The 22,921-nt window shown below is 48.9% G+C and overlaps 3 protein-coding genes across 3 annotated transcripts in view; all 3 read left to right on the top strand.

Annotated features, from left to right (window-relative positions):
• The first annotated feature begins 15 nt into the window (after nucleotides 1-15).
• Nucleotides 16-8,398, top strand: LOC144730199 (cytochrome P450 2D4-like). The gene is made up of 5 exons (XM_078610815.1): nucleotides 16-382; nucleotides 3,866-4,006; nucleotides 5,301-5,488; nucleotides 5,775-5,916; nucleotides 7,155-8,398. The coding sequence occupies exons 1-5, from the start codon at nucleotides 304-306 to the stop codon at nucleotides 7,340-7,342; spliced, it is 738 nt and encodes a 245-aa protein (XP_078466941.1). The 5' UTR covers nucleotides 16-303; the 3' UTR covers nucleotides 7,343-8,398.
• Nucleotides 8,399-10,003: 1,605 nt separating this feature from the next.
• LOC144730198 (thiol S-methyltransferase TMT1A-like) lies at nucleotides 10,004-20,339 on the top strand. Its single transcript, XM_078610814.1, has 4 exons — nucleotides 10,004-11,342; nucleotides 14,172-14,310; nucleotides 16,628-16,799; nucleotides 17,403-20,339. Exons 1-4 carry the CDS (start codon nucleotides 11,120-11,122, stop codon nucleotides 17,637-17,639), a joined length of 771 nt encoding a protein of 256 aa, XP_078466940.1. The 5' UTR covers nucleotides 10,004-11,119; the 3' UTR covers nucleotides 17,640-20,339.
• Nucleotides 20,340-21,234: 895 nt separating this feature from the next.
• Nucleotides 21,235-22,921, top strand: part of LOC144730193 (acylglycerol kinase, mitochondrial-like) — a 15,625-nt gene continuing 13,938 nt past the window's right edge. The window contains exon 1 of the mRNA XM_078610805.1: nucleotides 21,235-21,429. Within this exon, the coding sequence (XP_078466931.1) occupies nucleotides 21,329-21,429 (101 nt within the window). The 5' untranslated portion in view covers nucleotides 21,235-21,328. The remainder of the gene's footprint in view (nucleotides 21,430-22,921) is intronic.

Genomic DNA, 22,921 nt, shown 5'->3' with positions numbered 1-22,921 from the left:
AGATTCAAACCCAGGATCTCAGCAGAGGCAAGTCAATCCTCTGAGAGCTGTTTAAATGTTGTCAAATTCCAACTTCAACCACGTCTACGTCGTGTGAATATAGCCTAAAACACGTTATTGCAGTTTGTCTAATTGTATTGCAGTTAACGATGCTTTTGCTCTGTAACAATGGGAAAACATCCAATGCCAAATGATGGTGGTGATGCAACTGCGAGAATGGTCCTCGAGGGAGCGTGAGCAGTGACAACAGTGAGCAGTGTGATGAGTGAGCGGTGACAATGAGTGAGCGGAGCGACCTGACCCATGGAACGACCCACACCTTTGCCCGGCCTCCACCCCGAGCCCCGTCTGGAGGGAACCAGCTCAGACGACGAGGCCCTGGGTGTGTGACGCGGTCAGTGCTGGGCAGGGCCACGTGGCATGCCACGCAAGTGCCACGTGGCATTGTCACGCGCGTGCCACGTGCGTTTTTTGCGAATACTGAGCAACAGCGGTAAGAGTCCCGCTGATTGAGGATTCACGATTCTCTCTCGCACTGCCTGTGGGATTTGTTTTCGAGAGTCGAGCGAGCCGAGCGGGTTTCTTGACGCACTCATGCATCATCACCACCCCCACACCACCCCCACCACCGTGAACTTTGTATCACCGCATTCTCTCGCTTTCCCACTGTTTAAAAGTTGGGAGTGTCGCCTTATAAGCCGGTGAGTGAGTATGTGACCAGACTTGCATCAATGTATTTGGGGGCGGGGAGTGATTGCATCAGTTGTATAATTCTGTTAACTTCAACGTGTGTGTGTAGTGTAGCGGTTAGTGTGCTACGCTACGAACCCAGGAACTCGAGTTCGATTCCCGCTCACGATCAACACCGGTGACGATTATTTGAACCGGTCCTGGTCACCCCGTGGTGCCCTTATAAAACTCAACGTTTAACCTACTCACGCTGGCTTGTGCCCGCCCTCACAGTCGAGCATATTTGCGGAATACACCACGCCGCCGTTGACCCTGGCCATTGACCGAGCAACCCAACGTTCCTACCAGCTCCCTCCGCAGGAGGAATGTGTTTTGTCACGCTGCAGGGTGGCGGTCGCCGGGCTAGTCACAGCCTTTGGAGCGAGTTTGCCGGCTTCTCCGGATCGTCCTCTTTGGTTCTTTCGGTAAAGTCACGTGGGTAGAAAAAATAAGAATAGATCACGACGTTTCGATCGCCACACAAGCAGTCGTCATCAACCCAGACGGTTTACCCCGTATTCTTGTACAGGGAAATTGAGTTATCAGGTCCATACGGCGCACAGCCGTTTCAATACGGGCAACATTTTTGTGTCTATTTGTTTGTGTTTCTCCCTTGTGATGGGGACTTTGTAGGATGAAAGTTCAGATTTCTAAGAGGCACGTGGTGACCAATAAGGTCTGAAGTTGTCTGTGATAAGGTAGGGCACTGATAAGGGGTTGACAGATATGGTGTACACTACACTATACACTACTATAAATACACTATACACTACGCTACTATACACTATACTCTATTTTGTCAATTTGTTTGTGTTGCTCCCTTGTGATGGGACTTTGTGGGATGAACTTTGAGATTTCTAATGGGCACGTGGTGACCAATAGGATCTGAATTTGTAATAAGTTCGGGCCCTGATAACATTTCATTTCACTTTGTCTTCTCAGTCACAATGTTAAAATACTACAATACGCAGTCGCGTGACCAGTGCCGGATTAAGCTAGTAGCATATGTTATCAAAGGGCCCTAAATAAATAAATAAACACATAAATATTAAAACACTACATTTTTAACTTGCACAGTAAAGTAATTGTATTTTTTTCATTTGCTATACAGCCAGATAATACGACAAATCGCTAACCTTAAACACCGAGTCGTTCATAAAAGTTGAAGGCCGGTATAGTACTATTGTAATAGAGCAAGTGCAGAATCACTGAACCGGAATTGATAGCTTGAAAGCATTTAGCGCGGGGCCCTTGAAAGTGCGGGGCCCTTGAAAGTGCGGGGCCCTTGAAAGTGCGGGGCCCTTGAAAGTGCGGGGCCCTTGAAAGTGCGGGGCCCTTGAAAGTGCGGGGCCCTTGAAAGTGCGGGGCCCTTGAAAGTGCGGGGCCCTTGAAAGTGCGGGGCCCTTGAAAGTGCGGGGCCCTTGAAAGTGCGGGGCCCTTGAAAGTGCGGGGCCCTTGAAAGTGCGGGGCCCATAGCGTGTGTAGCTACTTTGCTACTAGGATAATCCGGCACTGCGCGTGACCCATTTAACCACCCACAGCGGCAGCAAAAAAAGAATAAACCTCATTGAACACACTTTTATTGTTCAGTGTCTTAAGCTGTAGTGGGCGCTGCGGTGGTGAGATGTTAAGTACCTCACCTGGTGTAAAAGACTTAGTGGGTTCGATCCCGACCCTGACGCCTGCTGTATATTTGGAGTGTGCGTGTTCCCTCCGTGGTCGTGTCGATTTTTCTCCGGGTCCTCCGGATTTTCCCTCCACATTTAGAAAGGTGCGTTTAAAGTATTTGGCTGCGATGAGTTTCCACGCGATAAGCCACTTCGTTGAGCTGTCATTTGTGGTGAGGTCGCTTCTGGAATAGAGCTACACAGCTCAGCGGGCCTTACCTGGTAAGATAAAATAAATAGAAATATAATAAATATTTAACCATGACCTCGTGCAACTGTTTTGACCAATGTCAAGCTTCAGCCCTAGTAGGCCTGGAAAACACAGTTCCAAACGCATCCTGTGCATTCTGACCCACTCGGTTACACTCAGTGTGGCACAAAATGTAGGTTGGAGCGTTGGTGTAATCTGTGTGTACAGTTGTCTCAAAGGTCCTGTAATTATCAGCATTCCAATCAGTTAATAAATAACTAAATTTTAAGGCAGGGAGAGGGGGTGTAACGTTCATCACATTGCAACATGAACCTGGTGACCCGAGTTCAATTACCGGCCAGCCAACGCGAACATCATTTGTCATGGCAAATGATATCTGAACTGAGTATTCGCAAATGCAATCTCGCAAGGGAAGACAATTATGTGATCTTGTCAATGTGTGTATGTTGAACTTCTTTCGCACCGTACGTAGCCAACCATCCTAATTCAACAAACACGTTTGTTGAATGAAATATGGGCAAGGTGTTTTATTTATAATTCTGCAGTTGAAATATTAATTTGACGCAAAGAGATGAACACAGAAACAAGTGAAAGTTAAACAAATAAGTGGAGTGCCTTCCATTCTTTCATAAACAATCACTTTTAGGTCAAACTATTTTGCCTTTCTGTATTGTATGGCCTGGCTGTAATGTTGAATGAAGGTCATGGAGGTTGCTTGACCATTCTTCTCCATGTCGGTCAGTGTGAGTTCTTGAAGATGTTGGAAATTAGAAGTATAACACTGGTCAACACACTTTTTCTGGCATAAGGTATTCCAACGGTTTTAATGTAATTTTATGGTGCTGATTCCAAATTTGGCATCAGTTTTTGTCTATCACATCAAGTTTTTGAGATATTTTTTGCAGAAGAAAAATATTAAATAAATGTGGATATCTACATAAAATTATATTATAAACACTCTCCTAAAAATACAGTACCATATTTTAACACTAAAGCAGTCACTGACTCGCAACAACTTGCAATCATAAGAGTTAATTTCGGGTAAAATCAATGAAAATGGGGTATACCGATAGCATAAAAATTTGATGTGATAGAGCAGAACTGAGATCAGATTTGGAATCAGCACCCTGAAATTAGTCTAGAACAGCTGCAAAAGTCCAGGCCAGAAAAAAAAAATGTTTTGTTGACCAGTGTAATACATAACCTGTGTGGTACGGGACTGCGGGTGAATCTGCGTTCTTTTCCGTGTTGTTGGCAGGGATATTAACGGCTACGTACGACCACAGCTGGAAGCAGCAGCGGCGTTTCGCCGTCTCCACGCTGCGCAACGGCAAGACGTCTCTGAAGGAGAAGATCAGCGAGGAAGTGGCATTCCTCCTCCAGACATTCCGGGAGTCCGGTAAGGGGTTTTTCATGATGGACGTAGGCCTCGGCAAGGTAAGGTAAATTACCCTTTTTACTGGGTAAAAGGGTAAAGGTAAAGAGTAAAGGTGTCGACATACCTTTTACCTTACCTGCTAAAGGGTAAAAGGTAAGGGTAGAGTGATTGTATTGTGGTAAGGTAAAAGGTAGGGTAAAGGTAGGCTCGATGTTTTTACCTTTTAACTTTTACCTTACCTTGCCGAGGCCTAGTTGGACGCCCCAACGTAGGAGAATGCTACGCTCACAAACAACACGCACGCACACACTCTCCTATTTGGAGCTGGGATCGTTACTCGGTGAAGTTGATTAGTCGACTAAAATTATAATTGATGACTGTGTGTTGTGGTCAATTAATCGGGGACATTTTCAAAGTTGTCAGCCGCCATCGTATCCCCCCCCCCGCCCCGTGTCGGCTTGCCGCTCTCAGGAGGCAAGACGGTTGAAAATGAATTCATGCCAATTTGTGAAAAGTGACGTTGGTTTGCTACGGCGGCTGACTGCAGGTGGGGTGGTGGATCCTACGTTCACCATTCAAAATGCCGTGTCCAACATCGTCTGCTCCATTGTCTTTGGACACCGCTTCGACTACGACGACTCGCGCTTCCGCCACTTGCTGCACCTGTTGGCTGAGAACCTGCGGATGTTCAGTGGCTGGATTGGACAGGTGTGTCTGGAAGTTGTTGTCAGCCCACGTGAAAGCTCAACGGGGAGTGACTTGTCGTGTGGAAATGTATAGCAGCCAAATAACCATAGACGCGTGATGTTGATTCTAAACGTGGAGAGAAAAAACGGAGGACCCGGAGAAAAACCCACTCGACCACGGGGAGAGAGAACACGCAAACTCCAAAAACAGTATACCAAAGAAAGACCCAAAGAATATGAATTCTTGCAGTCACGAAAGATATACAGCAGGCGTCGCTGCTGTTGCTACAATTTAATAGCTCAACGAAGTGGCTCACCATGTGGAGATTCAGAGCAGCCAAATACTCAACGTTCGTGTAGTGGGCTGTGCGTGTGCAGGTGTCATGATCCGAATTGACCAAATTTGATCAATTACTCGTAAATCGCTTGTTTAGAAGAGCCAATAGCGACGTCGCCCCCTTCCCCTACCGGCAGATTAATGTGCATTTGCAGGTTGGTGCTGTGTTCACTTCATGGCACACAGGGGCAGCTGCCGTCAGGGAGTCCCCTCGGCACTCTTTAGACATGTGTTACGTTATGGGCGCAATGCGAATGCAATCTGTTTGTTGTTGTTGTTGTCTTGCGTGCAGAGCGATGCCAGCGGGAGATTGATGACGTGATTGGAAGTTCCCGTGCACCAGCCACGTCTGACACGGCCTCCATGCCGTACACCGTGGCCGTGATTCACGAGGTCCAGAGGATGGCCAACGTGCTCCCAACGGGGTTCATGCACGCAACGGCCAGCGACGTCATATTCCGCGGATTCCACATTCCCAAGGTAACTCGAGCTCAAGGTACAGCCCTGCAATTTCTTGCTCACATTACTGCTGGCTAAAGAACCTCTCACTAGGGCGGTGGTTTCCAACTTGTGGCCAAACTGACCACTGATTCGTGGAATTCTGGCAGTGATTTAGGGCCATTTTAATGTGAAAATGTTGTTTTTGGTCCGTTATATTTGTTTAGGCTTGACAGTGGTCCAGAGGTCCAGAAAGGTTGGAACCCACTGCACTATGACTTATTTACACTCCCTAAATGATGAGTCTTGTTTCCAATCCATCCCGCAGGGCACGATCGTGATACCGAACCTGACGTCAGTTCTTTACGATGAGAACCACTGGAAAACTCTGCTCGAGTTCAACCCGGGGCACTTCCTCAACGACGCTGGCCAGTTTGTCAAGCCCGACGCCTTCCTGCCCTTCTCTGCTGGTATGCGGGAAACTTTTACGCCCTCAAAAAAATACGAATTTCTGTCACAATAACAACAAATTCACGCCAACAGCAAGATTATTCTCACGCGACTCGCTCGAGGGGATGATGATGAATTGTAGACGTGTGGATCAATAATACTCTTATATAAGCGCACAACTTTAGCTATCTGTGATGAACGCTGCACTTTCCGTCGTATTCATGCAGGGGGCGCTGCAAACCTACGCGCCCCCTGCATGAACGACGGAGGAGCAGGGACAGACGCTCGATGACGTTGGAATCGATCTGCAGACGGCGGTTTTCTCGCACAGCCAGCAGCTCTGTGTCGCCTTATCTCGATCCCGCAATCCCAACCAGGTGAAAGTCCGCATCAAACCGAACCCCCAACGACGAGAGAAAATTCACACGAAATGTCCTTTTCAATGAAGTCTTCCAGATGTAAAATGATATAAGCTTTTAATGAAGAAATACAATTATCTAATTCAAAACACAATACAATTCAAAGATGTTTCATTTTAAAACTTCAAAAACGGAGCATCGGGTGCTTGCGTGAATGCTTCGTTGGTGTGCAATTTTTTTGTGACTTTCCTGACCGAAGGCCGTAAATGGTTGTGAGGGGTGTCGCAGGCGCCTCCGAACAACCCCGAGTTATAGAAGAATTGTTTTGTGTGCAGCCCTTTTGTTAATCCACCACTGGACGAGAGCCTTCACACACCGTACGAGTCGTGTGGCCATACTTCACCACGCTTATCCGTGCGGGAATCTTTAAGGCCGGGGACCATAAATGTGGCAGCATAGAAGTGCAGTACAACAATGTGTGTTTCTGCACTGCCATTTACAGCAGCCCAACACTGAACCGTGCAGCCCTATGACAATCAGTTGGTGCATGGTGGTCACCCATTCAAGCACTATCCAGGCTTAACACCGCTCAGCAAGCTAATTACTGTAATTGGACATTTAACAATTTACCTACCCCCCCCCCCCCCCCATTATTTAAAAAGATGGTTACGGTTTATGTCCGTGTTTCAATTTAAAATCTAAATAAAAAAATTTCCCCATCTTATTTGTAATGTTCATGTAGTTGTCTTTGCTTCATGAGCATGAACATTACACGGGCACACCAGTTGCACATATTTATAATGAGTAACAAAAAAAGACGTTGATTCTTGCGCGCGCAATTTGATTGCGGGCATTGTGATTCGTAGCTGTCGACATTGATTCACGTTCACGTTACACAGGGCCCTGCGTGTGTCTGGGAGAGAATTTGGCCAAGATGGAGATCTTCCTCTTCTTCACATCGCTGATGCGGCGCTTCCAGTTCTACTGGCCTGACCCGGAGTCCCAGCCCTGCCTGGCTCCCGCCATCGGAGCCTTGCGCTCCCCGCAGTCCTACCAGCTGGGCATTCGGCAGCGTCCCGACAAGTGAGCCGCCCTGGCGTGCGGTGGCCACAGGGAGAACGGAGCGCCTCCACGCTGTCATCAATGACAACGACGAACCAAAACAGTCGTGGGCGTGATTTTGTAGAATGTGATCAATTAAATAAGGTCCCTCTACTTTGAAAATATAAAAAAATGTTATAAGCCACTCGGGGCTTGGCAATCGAAGAACCCCGGGGAGTGTTCGTAACTCGGATGGTGGCGCCCCGGTGGCTATGAGATGTTAACTACCTCGCCTGGTATACAGGAAGTCGTGGGTTCGATCACGACCCTGACGCCTGCTGCTGTATAATTGGTGTTTCCATGTCTCTCTCCCCGTGGTCGAGTGGAGTTTTATCCTGATCCTCCGGTTTTCCCCTCCACATTAAGAATCAACATCACGCGTTTAGAGTATATTTGGCTGCTACAAATTGCCACGTGACAAGCCACTTCGTTGCGCTGTCATTTGTGGACAGGACGCTTCTGAAAACGAGCTACACAGCTCAGTGGGCCGTAACCTGGCAAAATAAAAATAGTTTCGTTTTTACATTCTCGCCACCCACGTGACATCAGCGATGGGGATGAGGTCACTGGGACCATATCAAGCCCCTACAGCTCACCTACCCCAGCATCAGATTCATCATATGTATTTATACTGGAGAAATACGATGAGCTATGAAGCTCTATTTGAAGGGGAAAGGCAGAAAAGGGTTCACCTCTTCAATGAAAACGCACGAAACTGTTAAACACGTGTCAGGTAACTCGCCAAGAAATTAATGCGATCTGTGTTCATAGAGGCGGTTCAAGTGAAGATTGTGATCAGCGTGTGCGCGTGCCCGCGTGTTCCTCGTGTGCCCGTAATCAACCCACACGTGGCTCTATCCAAGGGGCACAGCGTAGCACGTGCTACTATCACAGTAGTAGCACGTGCTACTATCACAGTAGTAGCAAAGAATAATGAATGTCTCCCGTGCTGTGTCGATATATATACACGACTGGACATCTGTGCATCAAGAGCTTCACAGCTCATCGGATTCCTGCAGAATAAAGATTCAGATTTTGAGAACTGGCTCTTGGTCTGCTACAGGTCGGGCACCCCTGCCCCCCAGCTACGACCAGCCCTACCCCTATCACTACCCCTATCACTACCCCTACCCCAACCCCTATCACTACCCCTACCCTAACCCCTATCACTACCCCTATCACTACCCCTATCACTACCCCTATCACTACCCCTATCACTACCCCTATCACTACCCCAACCCCTATCACTACCCCTATCACTACTCCTATCACGACCCTATCACGACCCCTATCATAGGGGTTAGGGTAGGGGTACCTGGCGAACCCCCTCGTACGCACAAAGCCGCGTGGTGCTGGACGACACCGCCGATCCCCCCAAGCCGCCTCCATCTGGCAAGTCCCTGCTGGGGACAATGGTGCAGGGCTCCAGAAAAGTTGGGAACCCCTGCAACCCGGTTCAGTGTATCACTCGCCACTGACATTATCAGACGCCGTGCCATCTCTTAAGAGTCAATGTGGCTTTGAGAGGTGGCATTTGTTCCCCGTGTAGGTTCGATGCAAAACACTCCCAGAATTGCATTCCATAATTCACCCGCTCAAGCCGGGTACACAATCACACCAATGGAGAGTTAACGGTGTTTCTTCACCGAACCGCCAGTCTCTCCTCCGCAAAGGGTTGTGAGCAACACACGCCGGCAAACATCATCGGCACGCACGGTGGTCCTGGCATCGCCAGTGCGCACCACTCAGGGACGTTTAACGGTGACTGTCCGATTCACCCAGCCTCCACTTCACATCTGGGTTGCTACTGCTGCAGCAGAGGTAGCATCGATACAAATTTGGCGCCAAAACCCGTCCCGTTGCAGCCGATTGGCCGGTGCAGGGGAAGTGGTGACGTAATCCATAGCAACCACTGATGCGCGCTCACGTTTGCGAATGCACTGGGACGTGGTGCACAGACACCTCCACTCCGGGGGTTTTGCACCACGCGGTTTCGGAGCCTACTCGCATCGCTCCCCAGTAGGATTCACGTAGTTTTTTGTGTACTTCGTTCAGGATCAGAATCATAACATGAATTTATACTGGAGGAATCCGTCCGATGAACTATAAAGCTCGTTTTCACATATGTCCAGTAGGGGCGGGTAAGAGCGTTGCAACAAATAGTACAAAAACACGATCGGAGTGCAAAGTACTAAAGGGGTAAACAAATCACCCAAAACACAAACAAATAAAACACTAAACCATCCCCATCCTACCAGGCAAAGTCCACAGAGATATGAATTTATTTTTCAAAAGCGACCTGGCCACAAAATGATAGCTCCACAAAATGTCTTGTCATTTGGACAATGCTATAGCAACAAAATAATCGAAATAGTTTAAACTCAATATAACCTGAATACTGTAGTTCCCTGGAGAGCACGGCCAAAGAAAGTGCGCCGGAGTTGTTGGTTGCGATTACTCGCTCCGTATTCCTCTTGATGGAGAGCTACAACAATTTGTCAACAAATAATACGTTTGAGCCGTAAAATAAATGTTTGTCATTCTGCTTTGAATTCGTGAACTAATATATTAAGTGTCTATGTAAACATTTCCATGTACTCGGGCTTAATTCCTCACTCGAGCAGGGATTATGGGCCTAACACACTACCATGCCACTGTAGTACAGCACAAAGTACTCTTATCCGCAATAATAATTATTTGTGGAGGGAAGCAACACCGAGTCGTGTAACTCAATTATTTTCCAGGAAGTTCCTGCATTAGATTAAACATTTTTAAAGAAGTTTTCAGCCAATATATATTTTTACAAATCGGAGGAAACCAGAGCACCTGCAGAAAATCCACTCGCGCGAGGGGGCAACGCTCTATCCCCGTATAGATGGAAACGGGTGGCGGTGGGTCCACACTTGCTGCACCGCCCTCTCCTGGCGTGTCACGGTATAATGTCACCTCCTCCTCCACACCCTCGAGAACGGAGTTTCACAACGTGTGTGCATCATCATCCACCAACCCTTACCCCCACAGTGCTGGACTTAGAGGCGTGCATAGCCACCACCTATAACATCATTACGCAATAATATTAAATAGCATTACATGATTGCACCGTGTACTGGATTGTATGCCAAACTTGTTAGTGTGTTGTCCTTAAACCCCGCACCTTCGATTATTACGGTTGGCTACGTGCAGTGCGAAAGAAGTTCAACATGCATACACAACTTTTACTGCCTTGCCCAAGTTTGGGAATTGGTACCCTTATGCAATTTGACCTTACTTTATCTATTTGGTATATTTAACTTTATTTATTTGATTTCCTTTCCAATAATTTGCACTCCGATCGGTTTGTTTGTTTGTTTTTTAGGCATCGTTTGTCGTTGTAGCTTTCTGACGCAACCCTACTGGACACGGTGCAAAAGAAGAGCTTCATAGCTCATCGGATTTGTGTTGCCAGGCTAAATCAACATTCTCATTCTGGTCGTGAGGACAACGTGGCAGGCCACACAGATGAATTCATTCCGGTTGAAATGAGTTACTGCTGCTGCTTGACCTTTAACCCCAACTGCTAATAACTGACCTTTAACCCCAAACTGCTGCTGCCTGACCTTCACCCACAACTTGCACTCGACATTGAAACTTGGCGAAGGGGGAGCACGGAGGAGTGGAGGGACGAGTGGTCGGGTCCAGCCGAGAAGGGTTGTCCCCCGTCCCCCTCGTCACGTGGGATTCTCATACATCCCTCCCTCCCTCCGCGGGCTCGCTCATTCCCGCGATGGCGCTCGATGGTGACAGCAGCAGCAGTAGCAGCAGCAGCTGCTGCTGCAGCAGCAGCCTGTGGCTGTGCGCGTCGCTCGCAGTGCTGGGCGCGTGCTGGGCGGCGCGGCGCGCGCAGCTGTGGAGGCGCGTGGTGACCCCGCGCTTGCTCGCCGCCTTCAGCAAGCGCTACAACCGCCTCATGGCGCGCACCAAGCGGGAACTCTTCTCCAGCATGGACGGTCAGTGGGGGGTGGGGATCAGAGGGGAGGGGCGCTTAGGGGGGCTCGTGGTGGGGGCTAGCGAGGAGGGGGGGGGGGGCTGGTGGTGGGGGCTGGGGGGGGGCTCGTGGTGGGGGTGGGGTCAGAGGGGAGCTTAGGGGGGCTCGTGGTGGGGGCTCGTGGTGGGGGCTGGCGAGGAGGGGGGGTGGTGGTGGGGGCTGGGGGGAGGGCTCGTGGTGGGGGTCAGATGGGAGGGGCTCTTAGGGGGGCTCGTGGTGGGGGCTGGCGAGGAGGGGGGGGGGGCTGATGGTGGGGCTCGTGGTGGGGGTCAGAGGGGAGGGGCTCTTAGGGGGGCTCGTGGTGGGGCTTGCGAGGAGGGGGGCTGGTGGTGGGAGCTGGGGGGGGGGGGCTTTTGCTGGGGGTCTGGGGGGGGGAGCTTGTGTTGCGTTCTGGGGGGTGGTGGGGGGGGGGCTCTTCCTGGCGATTGGGGGGCTCGTGCCGGGGGGAGGGGGGGCTGGCGGGGTGGGGGGGGGGTGCTGCGTCACGGCAGGGGACGTCAGCCGTGTCGCGTCGCTTCCCTGGGGCAGCAGGCCACTTGGGTTTGAAGTTCAAGTGCACGGCGTGACGTGTCCCGCGGCGTTGCGAGGTCGCTTCTTTTATGTTTCACTTCGAGAGCAAGAAGAAGGCGCCCTGCAGTTTGCACATCGTAGAGACATCTTTGTTTATAAATCCACTGCTGGACGAGGGCCCTCCTTGTTGCGGGTCGTGGTTTGCTCTCTGACCGATTGATACTTTGGCGGTGGCAGGGAGCATAGGAGTACAGTACTACAATAGATTTAGCTGCACACGCCAGACCTCGCGTCGCCCATCCAGGCACAATCCAGGCTCGTGCCTGCTTAGCTTCTGAGATCACGCACACCCGCACTATGGGCAATTTGGTCAAAGGAGTTAAGCAAAACGTATTTTCCACTACGTACAACCGAGCCACGCCGGAACCGTGCCGAGCTGACCCAACCCGGGTCACGAGGTGCTCGATTTTTCGAGCGCAGAGATCCCCAGCTGTGCGGCTGACGTCATAATCAACGGCCTACGTCATCAGCCCCTGCTTGGCGCCAAGCCAGATTCGGATGTTCTCCACCTGAGGACGGCTGCTTGCGTTGTGGCCGAAACGTCGTGAGAATTATTTTATGTTTTATTTTTATTATTTTATTATTTTCATTCTACGTGACTTTACCGAAAGAACCAAGAAGATGAATCCCTGCAATCACGAAAGCTTTAAATCGAAACTTTGAACCAAATTACGTTTCTGCCAATATGACACAACAACGGACGTACAAATTTCGATGTAAAGCTTTCGTGACTGCGGGGATTCATCTTGGTTCTTTTGGTAAAGTCACGTAGCTGTCTTTCCGTCTGTCTTTGCTGTTCTTCACCTGAGGACGGCTGCTTGCGTTGTGGCCGAAACGTCGTGAAAATTGTATTTTATTATGTTTTTATTTTATGATTTCCCTTCTACGTGACTTTACGGAAAGAACCAAGAAAACGGACGTACATCTGCGGTATTTTCTGCCCATTTTTCTGGGTTTACCACACATGTGGCAGCACAAGCGGATTCCGGCCAATGCGTGAACGAGTTCGTTGTGCCAGCGAGAGACATGGGGCGGATTCTAATTCTAAATAAAAAGCCGCCTCCTTACCCTGAGTCGTCCTCATAACGTCGCAGTAAACATAAGCATCTGCCTGACGTTACAGAAACCAGATCCATCTAGCCCAGTGTGTCTGCTCACTCCACACTGTTGGGGCCAAACTGTACGATTGAGAAAGAGGGGGGGGGGCCCTGTTTGGGGTTCTAGAAAAACACAGAGAGATGGGAGAGAGTTTGCAGAGGGAGAAGGGAGACGCAGGGACAGACCAGGGACAGACGTACATGCGGAGAGAGACGGACGGAGGGAGACTGACGAAGACGTGGAGAGTTTGACACGGAGTTGGAGAGAGAAATGGAGATTCGGATGGAAAAGAAGAGAGATGGAGACGCAGAAATAATTAACATCGGAGACAAGAATAGGCACAGAGAGATGTGGAGTAGATACAGACACGCGAATACATACAGGGAGAGAGATGTGAAGAGAGAGATACACAAGGACATAAAAAACAAGACACATTTTGGAGGAGAAAGCTGTGGGAAAACTGTACGAGATGGACACTGACACAAAGAGACAAAAGTGCAGAGAGGCCGACAACAGGAGTGGTTTGGGGTCATGTGTTGAGCGCAAATCGCACGTGGTTAAAAATAGCACTTGGCATATAGATAACACTTACACGACCCACCCCACGCACCACATCATACTCTGTGTGCCAACATTCCTAGCCACAGTGTAAGGGAGGCGGGTGGCTCTCAGGAGTGTGTGGTTGCAGCACAGTAGTGTCACAATGCCAGTCGGTGTAAAATCTAATCTTTTAATCCCCAGTGCATCATGCATCATTCCACGCACCTTGGCACGTAGACTGAATATCGCAATGAGTGCGGTGCGAAAGAAGAATTTCAACATATGTACGTACATACGTACGGGAAGTTATTTTTCATTAAAAAAAGTGGGTTAGCTTCTAAAGACAACTGCTTATAAAGGTTTGAAATGGGCGTAGCAGCCAATGCAGGTGATGGGCAGCGACCGCTGCGGTGGTGGGCTTTCCACCAATCAAAGGGCTGCAGGCAAAAATTAGCATGTCAATGAACATCCTCCACGGCGAGTGCGCCAAACTTGGTCTGTAACAGAGACAGAGACACACAGATGGATATAATTGTTGTCTTTGTGTGTGTCTTCGTGTTTTTATCTGCATTCAATGCTACAGACCTGGTACTTGGCAATGAAAAGCCTCTTCGTGTGTTGGAGATTGGAGCAGGCACAGGAGCCAACTTTGAGTTTTTCCCACCGGGCACCCAAGTCACGTGTCTTGATCCCAACCCGCATTTTAAAAAAAAGCTGCTCAGGTGAGTGATGCGTCACACATACCGCACCGTAATATCACGTCAGTGGCTCCGGAACTCGACCCAGTGGCTTAGGAACCCGATTGAGGCTTGTAGAGGGCTGTGCGGCATTGATCTTTTTTCGTAGGGGAGTAACTTCGACTCAATGATCAATACATATTCTTTGTTACTGAATATTTGTTGTCATTTCCCTCCATTTTATACTGATTGTGCAATTAGCATCGTGCTATGAGCAGGAGGAGAATAAGAAGAATCCATTCTAATCTCTCACAGGGCAGTGCAGCCTTCTTTAGTGTTAGAGATCGGCCCACAGAAGCGGGTGTCACAGGGCGACCTCTGAGAATCCCTTCCAGGTGACCTCTGGCCCACACGGTAGAGGACAGCACTTCCCAGCCTACTTTGCATATGTGAGTCAAATTAATTGCTAGAATATTGCAAATTAAGTGCAGAAACAAATGTAATGTAACTCCCTCGCCTAGTATGCAAGAGGTTGTGGGTTTTAACCCGACCCTGATGCCTGCTGCTGTATATTCGGAGTTTGTGTGGTCGTGTGGATTTTTCTCCGGGTCCTCCGGTTTTTTCCTCCACATTTAGAATCGACATCACGCGTTCAGAGTACTTGGCTGATATAAATGTCCACGTCATAAGCCACTTTGTTAAGCTATCATTTGTGACCAGGTCGCTTCTGAAAAATAGCCAAGTAGCTCAGTGGGCCTTACCTCGTAAAAAAAATTAGTTTTAGGTGATTGGTTTTTTTCTGACTTGGCTGAGACCCTCAACTGAATACGCTTGAAAAACCGGTTTTAAGAACAGGTTCCTGGCTGTATTCGACCCCATGACCCCACGATCTCAGCAGTGTCAGCTCAGCACTGAGACCTCTGAGCCTCTTGGCAAACTCACGAATAACAATTCTTAAAGATCGTCTAGAACCAAGTAACCTGGAATGCGTCAGGGTCCCTGCCGACTAACCATGCTTACACCATCATCGTTGGTTTTTTTTAGTTAGATCGCATAAATATAAATGTGTCGTTAAACTCAAATTCACAACATGCTCTCTAACACAACCGGTGTGCTGTACGAGGAACGAATATTCTGTTTACGTGACAAATCTTACTAATTGGCTGTGTCGGGTGGTGGCGAGTTTAACGACACATTTATATTTACGAAATCTAACAAAAAAACCCCTATATTATAGATGATATTGGTCGCGAAAACAAATTCTAATCTGTACATGACGAGAAGGCGCATCACAACAGAAATGCTGCTGCAGGCTGGAAACAAATAAGAGTTGTTAACACACAGATGTGTGCAGCATTACGTGTACAAGAGCTCTATCAGCCTTAGCCAGACCACCAGCTCAATGGAACTGAATGTGTGGCCATTTTGTCATTTAGACATATCCTTCCGGGGCTCCCAGATGCATGTGACAGCAGTGAACATTGTTGATTGTACCGTACTCATGAGTCCTGAGGACCAAACCAATCTACAGTTGCGTATTTTCAGAGTTGGTGGTCTAAATTACAAAATTACCACACAGTCACTTCCTGTGAAGTGTCGGTCTCGACAAGGCTGAGATAATTCTTGTCCATGCAATTCATGCCACGGTGCGTATGTACGTTGAGCTTCTTTCGCACCGTAAGTAGACAAGCGTGCTAATCGAAATTGTGTGGGGAAGGATAATAAACCAAACACAATAAAATATTTTAAAATACTTTTTTTTTTAAACACGCTTGAATGAAATGTACCGTACTCGTAATGGCAGAACTCCACGACTCCAGGAAGTGGCCCCGAAGCTTGCCACAACGCAAGGGGCCGTGGTGATTTACAGGCAACGTGAGTTGAGCGTGGACAATTAGACCCGTAAAAAAGATTGTTGAAAATTTTTTTTTTAATTTTTGATGATAGAGTATAGTATTGTCATCAGTATGACATACCTATACCAAGTTTGCTGTCGATGCGACATTGGGAAGACGGTTGAAATAGAGTTACAAGATTTGAGGATACGACAACAGACAGAGTGAGTTAAATAAAAGCGTGTAAAATGTTTAAAAATATTTATTTTTAATTTTTCATGATAGAATATAGTCGTGTCATCAGTGTGACATAAGTATACCAAGTTTGCAGTCGATAGCACATTGGGAAGTGGGTAAAAATTGAGTCGCAATATTTTTTAAGGATACGACAACAGACGGAGTGAGTTCAATAAAAGCGTGTCATAAAAAGCAGTTTAAATAGAAATTCGAAATTGCTTCTCATATAAATTATAACCGTGAGCGCTCCACACTTTCGCCATCGTCCTCACCGCCCGATGCCTCCCCAGGGCGTTTGACGAGAACCGGCACGTGACTCTCGTGGACACGGTGGTGGAACACGGGGAGGACATGCGCAGCGTGCCGAACGCCAGCGTGGACGCAGTGGTGTGCACCCTCGTCATGTGCTCGGTGCGGGAGCCCGAGGGCGTCCTGCGGGAGGTCATCCGCGTGCTGCGTCCCGTAAGGCTCACTCACCCCTGTGCATGCTCGCCGCACAGTGCCAATCATCCACAACGCTCTCCCGTCTCCTCCTGTCACACAATTTGGGTACATGTTGTGCCTTTACAATTTGAGTAAATGCTGTTGAATTTCGATTTAAAGCTTTCGTGACTGCAGGGATTCATCTTCTTGGTTCTTTCGGTAAAGTCACGTAGAAGGGAAATAATAAAATTAAAACATAATAAAATAATTCTCACGACGTTTCGGCCACAACGCAAGCAGCCGTCCTCAGGTGAAGAACAGGTTTCCTGAGGACGGCTGCTTGCGTTGTGGCCGAAACGTCGTGAGAATTATTTTATTATTTTTATTATTTTATTATTTCCCTTCTACGTGACTTTACCGAAAGAACCAAGAAGATAAATGCTGTTGATTCACTCTCCAACACTTTGGTGGGCTGAAGTAGCAACTATAATTGGCACATTTTGTTGACGTAACAAACCTTATTAATTGGCTGCGCCGGATGTTGGCGGGTTAAACGACACGTGAATGCTGACGCGATCAAACCCCGAAAAAAAATGCTCCTTTATTATGGAATCTGATTGTGTACAATTGCATTGCGTGCAGGGCGGGAAGCTGTACCTCCTGGAGCACGTGGTGGCAGCTCCCGACACGTGGGTGCGTAGCTGTCAGCAGATGCTGGACCCTCTGTGGTCCTTCATGTGTGACGGGTGCAATCTGGCTCGTGACACCGCACGCACTGTGCAGGCCGCGGGATTCTCACAAGTGGACATCAAGCACATCAACGCGCCCCTTAAGTTTCCCCTGATTAATCCACATTTAGTGGGGTGTGCAGTCAAATAGTTACACCGATCTACGTGGCTCCGTCATGTTGGTACGCAGATACAACTACACCGCTACGTGCGCTGTACTCTTGCATGCCTGTCGACCCACACAGTTTTACCTGTATTCTTGTACAGGGAAATTGAGTTTTCAGGTCCATGCGGTGTACAGCCGTTTCAATCGGGGCATTTTTGTGTCTATTTGTTTGTGTTTCTCCCTTGTGATGGGACTGTAGGATGAACGTTGAGATTTATAAGAGCACGGGGTTACCAATAAGTCGTGAATTGGTCTGTAATAAGGTAGGCCACTGATAAGGGGTTGACAGGCAATGAATGCTCTTGGTATGCAATTAATACACCGTTACATGTGGCTTTGTCCATTTACCCCTAGATTGTGAACGTGACAGTCAAACTGAATGTTTTATTCTCAAATGTGGACGGTAGCGTACTCGAATGCAAGGCCACGTTTAATAGACCGTCAAAACCCAGGACCTCGAGGGTTGCCGGCCCATCGCTCTGACATCACGAGCCACGGGGAGGAAGGAAAAAAACACCCTCTTACCTGATAATTGTTTTTTTACCCTTCTATCTGGCAACAAAACTGACACCTTTTTTTACAAGGAGTCATGTTTGCATAGACCACAATACCTGCAGCCATAATGCAAACAAAAAACAACTATCATATATTGTTCTGTTTTTATTTGCATTATGGCTGCAGGTATTGTGGTCTATGCAAACATGACTCCTTTTTAAAAAAAGGTGTCAGTTTTGTTGCCAGATAGAAGGGTAAAAAAACAATCATATTTTTTACTGGCAAATGAGGTTCCAATGGTGTAAATGCTTATCCCTCTTACCTGTGAAGCGTAAAATGAAAAGGTCGATGTGAGAATTATTTTTACGAACTTCTCCGTTGCCCTGATGGGTGCTGCTGAGGCTGCGCCCGCCGTCTCTTGGCCTGTTGGTGGTGGTGGTGTTGGTGGTGTTGGTGGTGGTGTTGTTGGTGGTGGTGTTGGTGGTGGTGTTGTTGGTGGTGGTGCTGAGCCCTGGCTGTTTCGTCTCGGGCTGTACTGCTGCGGCATTGCAGTCCCCTCTCCCGTGTTTCCTGCCATCTAAACTTGATTTTGTTCTAAACGTGGCGACTGTGACGGGATTAGCATGAATCTTCAGACTGCATTGATAGCCATTCATATTTTAGAGGTGGCACAAATATTAAAAAAAAGATTGATTTATTGGAACACTTTATAATTTTATAATTCACGTTTTAGAATGTTTGTTGTGTCCCCTTGCTTTGTTTGATCACCTGCTACTCCGTGGACAATGAGATTTTGTGGGGTCTTTGTCGTACGTTCTTGCAAGCACACCCCCCTCAGTCGCTATTCGTGCGGCCAAGGTGGCTCACGATCCTCGACTTACATCTCCGGTAATGAGGCGAGCGCCACCTCGGGCCCAGAGGTCGCAAACGGGTTTTGATTCCTTACCCGTACCCGGCCGCACCAGGGTCGCAAACGCCTACCCGTACCCGGCCGGGTACGGGTAGCCGGGTATCGGGTAGGGTACGAGTATCGGGTACCCGGTTGCGACCTCTGCTCGGGCCCCTTGTAACCCGCAGCTGCCGCTTCTGCCGACTCTTGTGACCGGGGTGGCCGGCCACCCTCTGCTGATCTTCCTTGAGGACGACCTCCATTTAAAAGGAGCTTTCCTGAGAAATCTCCGAGTCTTCGTGAGGCATTAAAATCCCGGGGTTGTTTTTGTTGTTGTTGTCGCTTGCATAATAAGACACCACGTAAGACAAACGACGCATTCCGCGTAGTTTTCCTGCTGTCGCGAGTTTGGTGAAATGCCACCAAGAAGCGTTGGGTTTTACCCCCCCTCACCCCCCCTGATCGTGTGACGCTGGGATATTTTAGGCGCGTAACATGAGGGGAGATTTTATAAAGGTCTTTGCCGTGCCTGCAATAGCATAGTCGTGCGAGGTGCCTTGCATGAGTGATTAGCTTGCGAGTGATAAACGTAGCACTTAAGAGACTGGTGAATGATCTCTGTCCTCTTGGCTCCTCGGCACCGGCTGTCGGGAGATCTTTGTTGAGTTGATGCTTGGAGGCGTCACTTCATTTCAGCTGGGTCTGCTCGGGTCAAAAACACCGAAAAGATTTCAGCACCCAAGCAATCCGCATCCAATGATCATGTTTTTGTTTTTACAAAATTCATCAATAACTCTGCCTTAAAAGAAAAGTGTATAAAGTCTGGGACGTTTTGGGCAATATCCTTTCTTAGCACGTAGAGCCAAAGAGAAGGAGCCAACAAGGGTGAGGATTAAGTTTTTAAAAACATTGTCTGATAACCTTTTTTATGGCATATACATCGTTATACTGTTCGTAGTGTTTGAGTACCAGGGAAACCCTTACATCGAAAGTATTACTAAATAATTTAAAGGTACATTTTTTAATCCTTGCGCCCGTTGACCATTTCAATTAAAGCAGTCTGGGACACTGAAGCAGCACAACCATGAAATTGAAACTAAATTATCTTGGAACATGGAACGTTGGTCATGTTTACTGGATCGCTTGGGGCTACCTCGCAAACTAATATAAAAAATTAATTTGCATTCAATAATTTCAAGGTACAATATTCTTCTGATATATGGTGACTTCACTTTATTGCTGCAAAAAATGTCATTGTAATAATGCTGTTGCCTTAAATAAAGCTCACGATCTTCACGCTGCCCTTTGCTTTTGAATCTTGAAGTGTGTGTAGTTTGGTTTGTCTGGGCTCCCTCGCTTACCCTCTCGCCTTTTATCAATTTCGAACCTCTTTCACACCGTACGTAGCCAACCGTGCTAATCGGAGCTGTCGGGGGAAGAACAACAATCTAAACACAACAACAAGCAGTTCGAAAGAAGTGGACGAGAGATGCAGAGGTAAGAGGTTATATAGGTGAGAGGGGGGAGGGGCAAGGGAGGGGGGTAGGGGGAGGGGAGCGTTGCGTGGACGCTCGGAGAGACGTGAAGTTGGACGGGGGGAAGTGGGCGGGGCTGGAAGTGGGCGGGGCTAAGAGAACGGGGGGATGCGCGGGGGGGGCAGCAACGATGCCAATGAAGCCAACAATGTCAATGCAGCAGCAAAAAAATCTTGCTGTGGTTTTCCCACCTGATGATTGCTTGTGTTGCAATTGAAACGTCCTCCCCCCACGTGTCGCTCCACTTGGTTTGCTCCATTCTGCCACATCCTCCCTCCACGTGTCGCTCCACGTGGTTTGCTCCATTCTGCCACATCCTCCCCCCACGTGTCGCTCCACTTGGTTTGCTCCATTCTGCCACATCCTCCCTCCACGTGTCGCTCCACGTGGTTTGCTCCATTCTGCCACATCCTCCCCCCACGTGGTTTGCTCCACTTGGTTTGCTCCATTCTGCCACATCCTCCCCCCACGTGTCGCTCCACTTGGTTTGCTCCATTCTGCCACATCCTCCCCCCACGTGTCGCTCCACTTGGTTTGCTCCATTCTGCCACCACCTCCCCCCACGTGGTTTGCTCCACTTGGTTTGCTCCATTCTGCCACATCCTCCCCCCACGTGTCGCTCCACTTGGTTTGCTCCATTCTGCCACCACCTCCCCCCACGTGGTTTGCTCCACTTGGTTTGCTCCATTCTGCCACTACCTCCCCCCACGTGGTTTGCTCCCTACACACGCGCGCCACGTGTGTCTGGGGCCGCCATGGCGTCCGTGCTGCGCACTCTCCGCACCCACTGGAAGAAGAGCACCGCGGGGGGCGCCCTGTGCGTGTGGGGGGCCACCTGGGCTCACAAGCGGCACAAGTGAGACACGCCCCACCCCCCCAATCTCCTCCCCACAGCGGCAGCGCACAACCACCGAACCCCCCCCCCCTTGCACTCCCCGAGCCGATGGATTTGCTGGGGTCAGGTAATCGATTCTAGATTCGATTAAGGCGGCAGTGGAATCGATGCCGATTTTCGGATCGCCCGCGGACGCGTTTGCGCTGCCGGGCGAACGAATTCCGCGGGTCTGCGTCGGGCGTCTTGAGATGGCGCTGGCTGAAGGAGGCAGGCGGAGAGCCCTGCAAGTGCCACTCGGCACTCGATTGGCTTGAATCTCGTGTTCAACCGCGTAATGCGGTTAAAGGAATCGATCCGCGAAATCGCGGGGTGCGAATCGACTGTTGGTGATTGAATGGGGGAGGGGAGCGGTGGCGCAGTGGTTAGCGCGCTGCGCTACGAACCTCGGTGACCCGAGTTCGATTCCCGCTCACGGCCACCAACAGCCGTGACGATTGTCTGAAGCTGGTACCTCGGCCTCCCCCCTAGGTCGACTCGGCCTCAAACTATCCGGTGCGGGTCGTGGTCAAACATCGCCACTGGGGGGAGACAAAGACGGCCGGGCGTGGTGGCGGTGGTGGCGGTGCTGGTGGTGGCCACCCACCCCCTCGTGTGCCACGGCGCCGGCAGCCTTCATCGGTGCTGCTCGCTAACAGCAACTTGCCCCAACAGTCTGTTAGAGGCTACACGGGGGATCTTTGTCTTTGTAGGGGGGGGGGTGGAGGTCATCGATTCCAGACCGCTGTCTTTCATTCGTTATCTCATTCCCTCGGTGGTTGAAATTCCACATTTCTATGGCCGGGCGTCTGTCCGTTTGGCGAATGTGGTTCTGACGTTTCATTCCGGAGACAGTCGGCCATGGGCAGTGCACAGGGGCTGCTGAAGGTCGTTGTGATCACTGTGGTGGGTGTCCGTGTTGATGCCATTTAACTAATACACTTGTTAATTACACTATGAGACCTCCTTTACCAGTGGCAAAATATAGTGATAGGTTTTTACCCTTTCAACTGGTACAAAAACTGACACCTTTCTACAATGGATCATAATAATAGGTTTTTACCCTTTCAACTGGTACAAAAACTGACACCTTTATACAAGGGATCATGTTTGCAATAACCACAACACAAGCAGTCAACAACAAAAAATGCAAACAAAAATAAACAACTCTGATAATGATATGCATTGTCCTTGAAGTTGATTGGTCGACTGACTGTGTTGTGGTTATTGCAAACATGATCCCTTGTATTAAGGTGTTGTTTTTTGTACCAGTTGAAAGGGTAAAAACCTATTACTATGATACGCTTGTTTTAGATTTTGCTTGCGAGCAGCATTTTCATTTGCTTGGTAGTGCGATTCGGTTCTCACATTCTAATCATCAACGTGCAGCATTTTTGCAGGACGCTATTATCACGAATGACGCGAAATGAAACGAAAGTGGTTCTCATCAAGGTCGCAAGCCCTGGACACAGCCAGG

This window comes from Lampetra planeri, chromosome 35 (assembly GCF_965212315.1).
Source record: "Lampetra planeri chromosome 35, kcLamPlan1.2.h2, whole genome shotgun sequence".
NCBI classification, from domain to species: Eukaryota; Metazoa; Chordata; class Hyperoartia; order Petromyzontiformes; family Petromyzontidae; genus Lampetra; species Lampetra planeri.
Note: the sequence above shows the minus strand (reverse complement) of the source record. Positions and strands in the feature narration are given on the sequence as shown.

Coding starts and splice junctions, on each gene's coding strand:
- LOC144730199 (XM_078610815.1), top strand. CDS start 304: ATGGAACGACCCACACCTTTGCCCGGCCTCCACCCCGAGCCCCGTCTG. Junction 5,489..5,774: donor GCGGATTCCACATTCCCAAG/GTAACTCGAGCT, acceptor TCCATCCCGCAG/GGCACGATCGTGATACCGAA. Junction 5,917..7,154: donor CTTCCTGCCCTTCTCTGCTG/GTATGCGGGAAA, acceptor CACGTTACACAG/GGCCCTGCGTGTGTCTGGGA.
- LOC144730198 (XM_078610814.1), top strand. CDS start 11,120: ATGGCGCTCGATGGTGACAGCAGCAGCAGTAGCAGCAGCAGCTGCTGC. Junction 11,343..14,171: donor ACTCTTCTCCAGCATGGACG/GTCAGTGGGGGG, acceptor TCAATGCTACAG/ACCTGGTACTTGGCAATGAA. Junction 16,800..17,402: donor TCATCCGCGTGCTGCGTCCC/GTAAGGCTCACT, acceptor CATTGCGTGCAG/GGCGGGAAGCTGTACCTCCT.